This window comes from Dryas octopetala, chromosome 4, assembly GCF_963921425.1.
Source record: "Dryas octopetala chromosome 4, drDryOcto1.1, whole genome shotgun sequence".
Taxonomy (NCBI): domain Eukaryota; kingdom Viridiplantae; phylum Streptophyta; class Magnoliopsida; order Rosales; family Rosaceae; genus Dryas; species Dryas octopetala.
In genome coordinates this window covers 4,776,079-4,790,039 of record NC_141369.1, presented here as the reverse complement: position 1 = coordinate 4,790,039, position 13,961 = coordinate 4,776,079, and the positions used below count along the sequence as shown (strand labels likewise).

The 13,961-nt window shown below is 41.0% G+C and overlaps 1 protein-coding gene across 1 annotated transcript in view; it reads left to right on the top strand.

Annotated features, from left to right (window-relative positions):
* Positions 1 to 5,631: 5,631 nt before the first annotated feature.
* LOC147286271 (uncharacterized) overlaps positions 5,632 to 13,961 on the top strand; it is a 47,289-nt gene continuing 38,959 nt past the window's right edge. Inside the window, exon 1 of the mRNA XM_086240728.1 lies at positions 5,632 to 5,696. Within this exon, the coding sequence (XP_086096854.1) occupies positions 5,632 to 5,696 (65 nt within the window). The remainder of the gene's footprint in view (positions 5,697 to 13,961) is intronic.

Below are 13,961 nucleotides of genomic sequence, written 5' to 3'. Positions count from 1 at the left end.
AGTTACTTTTAGCAATTACTCCCCTTACTGTGCATAAACTAAGAGCTTCTTGGGCCTTCCTTAGCCAGTTAACTTGCATGTTCCCTAGTGCTAAGCTAAGGCAGCTGTTACCCATGCAAGAGTCATTACGATCTGTGAGAGTGACAAACACATAGCGCATAGCTCCAAATTAATGTACCCTATGTCCTCTATGATCCCTTTTCCCATTAATATTATCTTAGGATATCCACTTGTTGCCTATTGAAACTATCATCCTTTCGAGCTTATTTAGTTTCACAACATATATCTAGATGCATGCAACCTAAGGTGATCAGTCAAAGATGCGAAACAAATAGATTCAATTTAAACAGAGATCCAAGATTTGTCAACATGTAAATAATTAAAAATCAATAATCCATAGTGAGAGTAAGCAGCATCGCTAGGGCTTCATCCTAGCCCTAGCCCAATATTCAGTTACACATAATTAAAATCATAAATAAACAGAACATAATTAAACAATTAAAATAAAAGGAAAGGAGAAAGAAATCAAGCCACGAATGATGGGGTGGAGGTGCGGCTGCAAGGTGGTGGCGTGATGGGCTGCTGCTCGGCCTTAGGCTCCACGGCAAGGAGGCTGAGGTGCTCGGCAAGGTGGTGCGCACGGCTGGGTGTTGATGGCTGCTGCTTGGCTTCACTTCCTCCTTCTTCCGTTCAGCGCAAAATAAAGGAAAAACAAGATAAAGTGGCTGCTAGTGTTCGGCCAGACAAGAGAAGAAAAAGAAAATAAAAAGAAGGGAGAGAGTGTGGGCTGCGGCTAGAGAAGAATAAAAGAAAGAGAAGGAGGCTAGCTAGGGTTGCTGAAAATTAAAGAGGAGAGAAGAGAACTTCAGAACCGAACCCCTTTTCTGATTTTTAGAGATATATTTATAGAGGGAAGTGGGGCTGAGATTTCTCTTTCTCTTCAATGTGGGATAAGTGCATTCCTTGCACACCAAGGCTTATAATTTTCGGCCAAGCATGGGCCTTGGGCTGATTTGGGCTCTTTTTGGGCGTAACTCCTCTTTCAGCTCGCGGAACTGCTGCACTACCTCCACTAAAATGGCCATATCTTGAGCTAGAAAACTCGGAATCAAAATCCGTAAAATTCCCTGCGAAGCTAACATCCGTATCTTTCCAACCATATATGGCATGCTACCTGATTCGTTCTGGAGAATTACAGAATTGCTGTCGAAATTGGTGCTCTATTTTCCAGGGTTTTGACTTCTTTTTCAGCTAGGATTTCTTGGGCTTTGGCTTGTGGGCTGCATGACTTGGGCTTAAGTGACACACACCAGCCCCCTAGGGTTTTGCGCATGGCTGATAGGCTTGGGCTTGCGCATGGACTACCTCTTGGGCTGGTGCATGCATGCATGCATGGCTCCTTCAAAATTCGGCATTGTATAGGCCCATGGCCCATTTGACTTGTTGACTTTTCATAGTTGACCCTTGACCATTAACTTTGACTTCCCATTTTGCCCCTCATTTCCATTTGAATTCAATTCATTTCTTCCCTCCATTTATTCCCATGGATGTCCACCACCTTCTAGAAGCTTCTGGAACCTTGATTTTGTAGAGTTGACTTTGACCAACATTTCCTTGTCCACCTAGGAATCCTTGTTGACTTAGGATTTCTATCTCACTTGGAATTTCACAATTACCATTTTGCCCCTCATGATTCCTATCTTCATTAGGACTCCATTTCCTACTTGGATTAGGTTTCCTAGTTGAAATAGGATTTCCTGCTCCAACTAGGATTTCTCATTTCTGGCTTCTGATCATCATGGTTCCTTCTTATTCAAGCTTGATCTTTCCTTGTGAGACTAGGAATCCTAGTTTGACTGGGATTCGGCATTTCCTGGTTTGACCAGGATTTCTCCACTTTTCCTAGTTTGACTAGGAAACGTCTAAAAATGGCTCTTTCGGCTCCTTTTCTATTCTTTGCTCATTTTATCCTATAAGAACAAAAACAAACTAACAACACACAAAATACCGAGTTCTTGCACTCTGAGTTAGGGAGTTAGTATCATAAAACAGTGTAAAATGAGCACTCAACACTCTTGGACCAAAAAGATTCTCCAAAAGATTCTGTCTAAGATTCTTCAAAGATTCCTTCCAGATTCCAGATCCTTCTAGAAGATTCCCTCAAGATTCTTTTTCTCATTTTTTTCATTTTTAGCTCAAAATAGCCTCATTTAGCTTCTTTCTCCATCATTGCTTCATTTAACCTACAAAACACTAAAACAAACTAACAAGACCTAAAATATCGAGTTCTTGCACTCTAGGTTAGGGAATTAGTATCATAAAATGATGCAAATTGGACACTCAACAACAATCAACGAAATACAATTAGTTCCGCCTCAAGACATTTAAACGTAGATGTGTGTATAAAACCTAAGCGTCCCACCCGACTCCCATTCTAGCTCGACGATTCCCAACCTCCACAACGTAGACCCAAAACTCCTACATAAACACTCCGGAAGCTCTCCGGCTCAGCCTAACCAAAAACGTCATAACCAAGATCAATAACTCACTCCACAATTGCCCACAATTAATCCTTTATTTACGAATGACAGCGGGGGTTTGGACTCACTGCAAGAGCCGTCCAAAGTGGCTGCCCTAACTCCAAATTCAACCAAGAAATGCCTAATTCCTCAAACCCACTCAATCCTTCAATCTTAAACCACAATTGGGGTTCCTAGGAATAGAATTTATTATTTAAAACGACAAAAACAGCCCTCTAGTCCGAAAGTTAAAGAACAACCCGAAATGGCTTCAAAACCCAGAAATTTCCAATTCCTATATACTCGAAATTAATCAACATCAATTAGGAAAATGAAAACCCAAAGGAAGAGGAAGAAATCTCACCAAAAATAGGGATGAAATGGGCTGAGATTTGGCCGGAATCCGGCGAGCAGTGGCGGCGGGCTGGGCTTCCTCTGGCCTCGTTCTCGCGCGTGTGGGAGCTGGGCTGGCTGGAGGAGGGTCGGGCCGAGCTGATCGGCCGACGGGGAAGGTCGTCGGTGGTCGGGGTCGATGGAACAGCCGCCGAAAGTGGCTGGGTTGGCTGGGTTGGCCGCGCGCAGAGGAGAGAGAAGAGGGAGTGAACTCGGGGAGAGACGAGGCCGGGGGGTGTTCGGCGTCTGGGGGGAGCTCGCCGGAGCCAGAGGCCAGGTCGGCGAGTGGCGGTCGACGGCGAGGTGAGTGGGGGTGGCTGGGGCTGGTGCGCGCAGGGGAGAGGGTGCGGGGCTGGAGTGAAGACCGGGAGAGAGAGAGAGTGCGGGGAGAGAGAGATATAAACGAGAGAGAGAGTGTTCTAGAGAGAGAGAGAAATTTCTAGAAAATCTGAGAGATGCATGATGTCTATTTTCTCGGATATGGTGGAACGAATCATTGAGGTATTTATGGATGATTTTTCTGTTTTTGGTTCGTCTTTTGATACATGTCTGGATAATTTGTCTTTAGTTCTGAAAAGATGTCAAGAAGCCAATCTAGTGCTTAATTGGGAGAAATGTCACTTCATGGTTCAACAAGGGATAATATTGGGTCATGTGATTTCAAAAGAGGGCATACAAGTTGATAAGGCCAAGATTGATGTGATACAGAGATTGCCGCCTCCAACGAGTGTTAAGGAAGTAAGAAGTTTCCTAGGCCATGCTGGGTTTTATAGGAGGTTCATCAAGGATTTTTCTAAGATTTCTAGGCCTTTGTGCACCTTATTGCAAAAAGAGGTGAATTTTGAGTTTGATGAGGATTGCTTGGTTGCATTTAACAAGTTGAAGAAGCTACTCACTTCTGCTCCGATCATTATGCCACCTGATTGGAACTTGCCATTTGAGCTCATGTGTGATGCAAGTGATTATGCTGTTGGAGCTGTTTTGGGTCAGAGAGTTGAGAAGCTGCCACATGTGATCTATTATGCAAGCAGGACTCTGAATGATGCGCAGTTGAACTATTCTACTACAGAGAATGAGTTACTTGCTGTGATCTTTGCCTTGGAGAAATTTAGAAGTTATTTGATTGGGTCTAAGATTATCATCTACACGGATCATGCCGCTCTCAAGTATCTGCTGAATAAGAAAGACGCCAAGCCGAGGTTGATTAGATGGACTCTGTTGCTACAGGAATTTGATATTGAGATCAAGGATAAGAAAGGTTGTGAGAATGTGGTAGCAGACCATTTGAGTAGACTCGTCAATGAGGAACAGTCTGAAGAGGACACACTACCGTTACGAGAGTCATTCCCGGACGAGCAGCTTTTTGCCATCTTGACTACTCCATGGTATGCTGACATAGCAAATTATTTAGCAAGTGGAGTGTTGCCCAATGATCTGACACACTACCAAAGGAAGAAGTTTTTGCATGATGTCAGACAGTATGTGTGGGATGATCCTTATTTGTTCAAATATGGATCAGATCAGTTGATAAGACGATGTGTACCGGAAATGGAGCAGAGGAATGTCATTGAGATGTGTCATTCTAAAGAGTGTGGAGGCCATGGAGGAGGAACTAAGACTGCTTACAAGATTCTTCAAGCAGGTTTCTTTTGGCCTACTATTTTTCATGACTGTCATCAGTTTTACCTCACATGCAATAGATGTCAGAAGATAGGAAATATTTCTGCTCGTGATCAGATGCCGCTGAACTTTATGTTGGAAGTTGAGATCTTTGATGTTTGGGGTATAGATTTCATGGGGCCATTTCCATCTTCTTTTGGATACGAGTACATTCTGGTTGGAGTTGATTATGTGTCTAAGTGGGTGGAAGCTGTCGCTTGTAGGACTAATGATGCTCGAGTGGTCTTGAATTTCCTTAAGACCAATATCTTTGCACGATTTGGTACCCCGAGAGCAATCATTAGTGATGGGGGATCGCATTTTTGCAATAAGTTGTTTGAGGCCGTGATGAAGAAATATGGAATAAGGCATAAAGTGGCTACTCCCTACCATCCTCAGACGAGTGGGCAAGTGGAAATTTCGAATCGTGAGATTAAGTTCATTTTGGAAAGAACGGTGCTCGCCAATAGGAAGGATTGGTCTACTAAGCTTAATGATGCATTGTGGGCTTATCGCACCGCTTACAAGACACCCATTGGAATGTCTCTGTTTCGACTGATCTATGGGAAAGCTTGTCATTTACCAGTTGAGCTTGAGCATAAGGCATATTGGGCGATTAAGAAGTTCAATTTTGATATTCATGCCGCTGGTGAGAAAAGGAAGTTGCAACTTAGTGAGCTGGAGGAAATACGACATTTCGCATATGAGAATGCTAAGTTGTACAAGGAAAGGACCAAGAGGTACCATGATAAGAAGCTACGCCCAAGAGAATTCTTTGTTGGAGGGAAGGTGTTATTATATGATACAAGATTACGTCTCTTCCCAGGCAAGTTACGTTCAAGATGGACCGGACCTTATGAGGTGATTAGAGTGTTTCCTTATGGTACAGTTGAAATCAAGAATCCGAAGAATGGGAACCTATTTAAGGTCAATGGTCATCGTGTGAAACCTTTCCTTGAACCTGATTTTGAGCTGAACCAAGAAAAAATTGATTTCTAGTACAAGACTAGGTCTGGCTGAAGACGTGAAACTTAGCGCTTCTTGGGAGGCAACCCAAGGGATGGATGACGACGAGGAGGTGATTTTGTACATATGCGTGGGCAAGCCATTTTCACATCAGCCAAGGTACGTTTTCACCCTCTCTTTGCTCAGTTCAGTTGTTTTGTTTTATTTGTTGTTTTTCCCTTCCTCTTTTCATTACATTGTGCATTACATTTGTCATTCATTTAAACATTGAGGACAATGTTTCTTTTAAGTTTGGGGGTGGGGAATGCAACGCATTTTTCGTTTTTAGTGTGTTAAAAAAACAAAAAAAAAAAAAAAAATTTTTTTTTTTGTAAATTAAGGGTATCAAACCCACATTAAAATGCATCTGTTCTTAAGATTTCATTCACCGTAGTGATGGATTCGAATCTTTAGAAGCATGCAACAGTGTTTTTGAGTCTTTTTGTTTGTTTTAAGTCTTGAGTCCCCAACTAATTGATTTCATTATGTATGGTTATTTTGAGCATGTCTAGCTTGTATATATAGTATGTATTCTTCTTTATCTAGTATTGTTTCGTAACATGCTTTACAACTCTATGGACTTGTGGCCTTGTTTTCATGAGCTTAAGTGATGACTTGCATGCTTAGAGATGCATATACTTAATAGAGTAGACTTGTATGACCTAAGTGAGCTTTTGAGCCATGTACTTCAATTCTTGAGTGTTAACATTACTCTAATATTTTCTTGTCATATAAAGTCGTTGTGATCTCATTATTCTTTCTTTTGATTAAGTACTTGGAATATAATTGTGAATCAAAGAGCTAGAACTTCTCTCTTATTCTATACAAAGCATGAATATAACTACATAAATCTTAGGAGATGATATTAGGCCTTGTTTGTTTTTAACCCATAGCCTAAAGCCTACCCTATGTTATAACCCTAGTCAAACATTTTGAGCCTAATGACCTTTTCTTTGTTCACCCCTATACCAAACCCTAAGTTTGGAGTTTCACTCCTCTACCCGTTTACCTTACCTATGAATTTGCATGGAGTTGGTGAAAATGTGAGGTTGAAAAGAAATGTCTATGCATAGCTTGATGTAAAAGGAAAATGAATTGTGCTTAAGAGTGTTTGTCGTTCCCTGAAAAAAAAAAAAAAAAAAAAAAAAAAAAATATCAAAGGGAAGGGACGATTTCAAAAGATTGAAGAAGGAAAGTGTTCGAATTTGAGCTATGAGTGCAAATTATGCAAGGAATACCTCTATTGTTTTCTTTGTGCAAATCCATAGTCTGTAGCCCTTGGTTATCCCTTTCATTTCAATACCTTATCCTAACCTAAGCCTCCATTACAACCCGCATAAAAGTCCTAATTGATCTTGGGAGAAATGTGGTTCATTATGTGGAGTCTAGATAAAAGGGAAGCTTATGGTTATTGATTCTGTTCCAAGTATTTTAATTTCTTCTATTGAGATCAGTGTTTTTGTTTCATTGTGCCTTTCTTTCATGATTAATATGTGAGCTTTTTGTATTTGTTTATCATATCATCTCTCACATATACTTGAGTACACGTGTTAACCCAATCTCTGAGCATTTTATTGTTGAGAGTATGCCTTAGTGAGAATTTGAGTTGAATCTATTTTGTGTATGCTGATTTGGTCTTGTTTGTCTAACACTTGAGTTTGTGTCAAGGATGGTCTATACGCTTCATGGAGGAGTAAGGTATGTTAATTGAAGCATTATTAGAGATTGAGCAATAAATTCTATATGTATCTTGCTTGACTCTGCTATTTATGGCTGTACTTATGAAGTCATGTGTTGGGATGTTTTGAGTCTGTCTTGAGTCTTTTCTTTGTTCTTTTTGCTCGAGGACTAGCAAAATCTAAGTTTGGGGGTGTGTTGAGTGCTCATTTTACACTACTTTATGATACTAACTCCCTAACCCAGAGTGCAAGAACTCGATATTTTGTGTGTTGTTAGTTTGTTTTTGTTCTTATAGGATAAAATGAGCAAAGAAGAGAAAAGGAGCCAAAAGAACCATTTTTAGACGTTTCCTAGTCAAACTAGGAAAACGAGTGAAATCCTGGTCAAACCAGGAAAAGTGCAGAAATCCTAGTCAAATGAGGATTCCTAGTCACACTAGGAAACATCAAGTCCAGAACCATCATTGCGGAGCCAGAAATGAGAAATCCTGATTGAAACAGGAAATCCTGGTTGAACTAGGAAACCTAACCCTACTAGGGAAAGGAGTCCTAATGACACTAGGAGACCCAGGGGCAATATGGTCATTACGGGAAGTCGGAATGGATAAAGAATCCCTCATTTACAAGAAATCCTAGTTGCACTAGGAAATGTTGGTCAAAGTCAACTCTACAAAGTCAAGGTTCTTGAAGCTTCTAGAAGGTGGTGGACATCCATGGAAATAAATGGAGGGAAGAAATGAATTCAAATTCAAATGGAGATGAGGGGCAAAATGGGAAGTCAAAGTTAATGGTCAAGGTTCAACTATGACAAAGTCAACAAGTCAAATGGGCCATGGGCCTATACAATGCCGAAATCTGAAGGGGCCATGCATGCATGCATGCGCCAGCCTAAGAGGAAGCCCAATGCGCCAGCCCAAGACTAGCAGCCATGCGCATGCACTAAACCCTAGGGGGCTGGCTTGTGTCACTTAAGCCCAAAGCCAAAGCCCTTGCCGCAAGCCCAATGCTCTCCTAACCCTAGCTGCTGCCGCACTTTCTTGTCCTTGCCTCCCAAGGAATCCTAGCTGAAAAAAGAAGTCAAAACCCTGGAAAATAGAGTACCAATTTCGACAGCAATTCTGTAATTCTCCAGAATGAATGAGGTAGCATGCCATATATGGTTAGAAAGATACGGATGTTAGCTTCGCAGGGAATTTTACGGATTTCGATTCCGAGTTTTCTAGCTCAAGATATGGCCATTTTAGTGGAGGTAGCGCAGCAGTTCCGCAAGCTGAAAAAGGAGTTACGCCCAAAAAGAGCCCAAATCAGCCCAAGGCCCATGCTTGGCCGAAAATTATAAGCCTTGGTGTGCAAGGAATGCACTTATCCCACATTGAAGAGAAAGAGAAATCTCAGCCCCACTCTCCTCTATAAATACATCTTTATAACTCAAGGAGAGGGCTCTCTCCTCTTTAATTTTCAGAAACCCTAGCTAGCCTCCTTCTTCCTTGCCGCACACCCCTTGTCCTTTCTCTCTCTTTCCTTTATTTTTCTGAAGAAAACCCTAGCAGCCACCATCTCTTTCTTTTCTCTTGCCGCAGCCTGATGAGTGTGCATTTTGCATCACTTTATGATACTAATTCCTTAACCTAGAGTGTTAGAACTCGCTATTTTGTGTTTCTTGTCTTGTTTTTGTGTTTTCAGGTCAAATGAAGCAGAAATGAGAAAAAGAAGCAAATGGAGCCATTTTGGGACAATTCCTGGTCAAACCAGGAAAACGAGTGAAATCCTGGTCAAACCAGGAAAAGTGCAGAAATCCTAGTCAAATGAGGATTCCTAGTCACACTAGGAAACATCAAGTCCAGAACCATCATTGCGGAGCCAGAAATGTGAAATCCTGATTCGAACAGGAAATCCTGGTTGAACTAGGAAACCTAACCCAACTAGGGAAAGGAGTCCTGGTGACACTAGGAGACCCCAGGGGCAATATGGTCATTATGAGAAGTCGAAATGGATAAGGAATCTCTCATTTTCAAGAAATCCTAATTGCACCAGGAAATGTTTTTCAAGGTTCCAGAAGCTTCCAGAAGGTGGTGGACATCCATGGAAATGAATGGAGGGAAGAAATGAATTTGAATTCAAATGGAAATGAGGGGCAAAATGGGAAGTCAAAAGTGGAGGGCCCATGGGCCCTAGGGATGCCGAACCAAGTGGGCCATGCATGCACATGCATGGGCCCAAACCCTAGCAGCCCAAAAGCCACACGCAAGGGGGTAGATGGCAGCCATGCATGCGCATGCATGCCATGCAAACCCTAGCAAGACAAGGGGCCATGCGCAAGCCCAAGGTGACAAGCCCAAGATGGAAGCCCATGGAGTGAAACCCTAGCCCATCTTGTGCAAGCAACTGAAGCCCAATATGGAAGCCCAACATGCAAGCCCAAAGCCCAAGACTACCAGCCCATGCGCCAAGGAGGGACCCTAGCTAGGCTAGGCGTGAGCCACTTAAGCCCAATGGGAGCAGCCCATGCCGCAAACCCAAGGTGCAGCCAGCCCTAGCTGATGCCGCAAGGAACTAGGAGAGCAAACCCTAGCCAGCCGCAACTTCCTCTTCCTTGCCTCTCAAGGAAGGCTTCTCCTATTTAAACCCCCTCATTCAGACTTTTAGAAAAGACTTTTTCTCCTCCTAGTCCAGCCGAAATCACTCTCTCCCTCCTAGTTTTATTTTTCTGTTTTAGGGTTTTATTTTCAGACTTTTATTGTTGTAAGGTGAGCCGAATTCAGAGAGAGGTTTAGAGAGAGGGTGGCGTGACAAGTGAGAGGGAAGCACCACCTGCTGCCGCAAGCCCAAGCTCACCTTGCCGTGAGCCAATTGCTTGTGCTAGGTGCCTCCTTCTCCCTCTCCCCTTGCCGCAGCCCCCATTTGTTGCACCTCTGATTTTTGTTTTCCTTTTCCTTCTAGTTTCTATTCTTATTGTTGGATTGTGCTACTGATTTTATTTAATTAATTTGCTGGTTTTATTTAGTTGTCTTTTTATTTCTTTTATAGCTTTGGTTCTGATTTTAGTTAATTGTTTAAGTTTATGCAATTTAATTGATGTAATCTAATTTACTTGTGTAGTTGTTTCCGTTACTTTATGTTTCTGATTTTTAATTAGTGCATGCATTTAAGCTTGTGTGTCTTGCGGTTCTGATTTCATTTAATTGATGCACTTTAAATTAGTTGTTTAGTTTATGTTTCTAAGTTTGTTTAATTTGCGTTTCTAATTTCCGTTAACAAGCATGAATTGGGATTTCATTTATTTGTTGCTGTTTTGTTTCTTTTATTTGTTTTATTTAATTATGTAGGTTAGTTATTCTATCTTGCATGTTAGTCGTAGGTTGATTAATGGGTTCGTATGCTTTAACAAATCGTTTATCCGTCTCTTGGTCTGTTAGTTTGATGTTTGCGCATATTAAATTTCCACTATCTATTAAAACCCCCGTCACTAGTTGTTTGCATCCTTTGACTGGCCACCTTAGGGTAATTGCATCTAGTTTATCTGTTAGGTTTAGCTGTGAAATAGTCAAAGACACTAAACCACAAGTAACAAGGGAATAAGGGATTATTCTTGGTAGTGGGGTTGGGCGACCTCTATAAGGAAATAGTCAAAGCTTATATGTTGTGCATGTTTGACGTTCTCATAAAACTTAATGACTCCTGCATGGGTAACAGCTGCCTTAGCTTGAACTAGGGAACATGTAGGTTAACTAGCTAAGGAAGGCCCAAGAAGCTCTTAGTTTATGCATTACGAGAACAATGGCGAGAAAGTAACTAGCCAAACCTTTTTAGCTGTCAAACTTTAATATGTTGTGTTCAAATTAACTGTCATTAGCCTTGGATGGTTATTGCATGCTTATCTGATTTGAAACTGAAAATTAACATTGTAAGATAGAATAAAGTGTGTGTGCGTGTGGTGATGTGTGTGTGTGTTTCCATCTTTCAAAACCCCCATTTAGTTATTCTAGTGATTAATTGCACTGATTTGTTGTATATTAACCATTCCCTGTGGGATCGACCTCGTGCTTGTACGCTTTGCTACTAATGCGATTCGTGCACTTGCGAGTAAACTTTGAATGAGATAATTGTTTATTTTATTCTAAGAAAACACATCAACACAGCCCCCATCACCTCCTTCTCTTCTCTTTATTTTTCTGCTACAGCCACCTATCTTTGTGTTCTTTTATTTTTGGGCTGAACTGAAGAAGGAGGAGGAAGTCACGCCGCAGCCACCACCACCTAGCCGCGCCACCTTCTTGCTGCCACCACTTTGCCGAGCACCCCAGCAGCCTTGCCGTGGAGCCCAAGCCGAGCAGCAGCCATCGCGCCACCTTGCAGCCACACCGTCCAAGGGTGGAGCCGCCTCCACCTCGTCATCCGTGGCTTGATTTCTTCTTCCCTTTCTTTTATTTTAATTGTTTTAATTATGCATTATTTATTTATGGATTTAATTATGTGTAACTGAATATTGGGCTAGGGCAAGGATGAAGCCCTAGCGATGCTGCTTACTCTCACTATGGATTATTGATTTTTAATTATTTACATGTTGACAATCTTGGATCTCTGTTTAAATTGAATCTATTTGTTTCGCATCTTTGACTGATCACCTTAGGTTGCATGCATCTAGATATATGTTGTGAAACTAAATAAGCTCGAAAGGATGATAGTTTCAATAGGCAACAAGTGGATATCCTAAGATAATATTCATGAGAAAAGGGATCATAGAGGACATAGGGTACATTAATTTGGAGCTATGCGCTATGTGTTTGTCACTCTCACAGATCGTAATGACTCTTGCATGGGTAACAGCTGCCTTAGCTTAGCACTAGGGAACATGCAAGTTAACTGGCTAAGGAAGGCCCAAGAAGCTCTTAGTTTATGCACAGTAAGGGGAGTAATTGCTAAAAGTAACTAGCCAAACCTTTTAGTAGACAAACTTTGTTGACATGTTTATATATTGATTGTTAATATCCATAGTAGAGTGAATGGTATGCTAGTGGTGGATTCTGACCCCTAGTGTTTCTTTATTATTGTTTTATCCAAATTCATTCAGTTGTTATTTGTTGATGTGTTTTCTTAGAATAAAATAAACAATTATCTCATTCTAAGTTTACTCGCAAGTGCACGAATCGCATCAGTAGCAAAGCGTACAAGCACGAGGTCGATCCCACAGGGAATGGTTAATATACAACAAATCAGTGCAAATAATCACTAGAATAACTAAATGGGGGGTTTTGAAAGATGGAAACACACACACACATCACCACACGCACACACACTTTATTCTATCTTGCAATGTTAATTTTCAGTTTCAAATCAGATAAGCATGCAATAACCATCCAAGGCTAATGACAGTTAATTTGAACACAACATATTAAAGTTTGACAGCTAAAAAGGTTTGGCTAGTTACTTTCTCGCCATTGTTCTCCTAATGCATAAACTAAGAGCTTCTTGGGCCTTCCTTAGCTAGTTAACCTACATGTTCCCTAGTTCAAGCTAAGGCAGCTGTTACCCATGCAGGAGTCATTAAGTTTTATGAGAACGTCAAACATGCACAACATATAAGCTTTGACTATTTCCTTATAGAGGTCGCCCAACCCCACTACCAAGAATAATCCCTTATTCCCTTGTTACTTGTGGTTTAGTGTCTTTGACTATTTCACAGCTAAACCTAACAGATAAACTAGATGCAATTACCCTAAGGTGGCCAGTCAAAGGATGCAAACAACTAGTGACGGGGGTTCTAATAGATAGTGGAAATTTAATATGTGCAAACATCAAACTAACAGACCAAGAGACGGATAAACGATTTGTTAAAGCATACGAATCCATTAATCAACCTACGACTAACATGCAAGATAGAATAACTAACCTACATAATTAAATAAAACAAATAAAAGAAACGAAACAGCAACAAATAAGTAAAATCCCAATTCATGCTTGCAAAGGAAATCAGAAACGTGAATTAAACAAACTGAAGAACATAAACTAAACAACTAATTTAAAGTGCATAAACTAAATGAAATCAGAAACGCAAGACACACAAGATTAAACGCATGCACTAATTAAAAATCAGAAACATAAAGCAACTGAAACAACTACACAATTAAATTAGATTACATAAATTAAATTGCATAAACATAAATAACTAAATAAATTCAGAGCCAAAGCTATAAAAGAAATAAAGAGACAACTAAATAAAACAGCAAATTAATTAAATAAAATCAGTAACATAATCCAACAATAAGAATAGAAACTAGAAGGAAAAGGAAAACAAAAATCAGAGGTGCAACAAATGGGGGCTGCGGCAAGGAGAGAGGGAGAAGGAGGCACCTAGCACAAGCAATTGGCTCACGGCAAGGTGAGCTTGGGCTTGCGGCAGCAGGTGGTACTTCCCTCTCACTTGTCACGCCACCCTCTCTCTAAACCTCTCTCTGAATTCGGCTCACCTTACAACAATAAAAGTCTGAAAATAAAACCCTAAAACAGAAAAATAAAACTAGGAGGGAGAGAGGTTTCGGCTGAACTAGGAGGAGAAAAAGTGTTCTCTAAAAGTCTGAATGAGGGGGTTTAAATAGGAGAAGCCTTCCTTGAGAGGCAAGGAAAAGCAACTTGCGGTTGGCTAGGGTTTGCTTTCCTAATTCCTTGCGGCATCAGCTAGGGCTGGCTGCTCCTTGGGCTTGCGGCT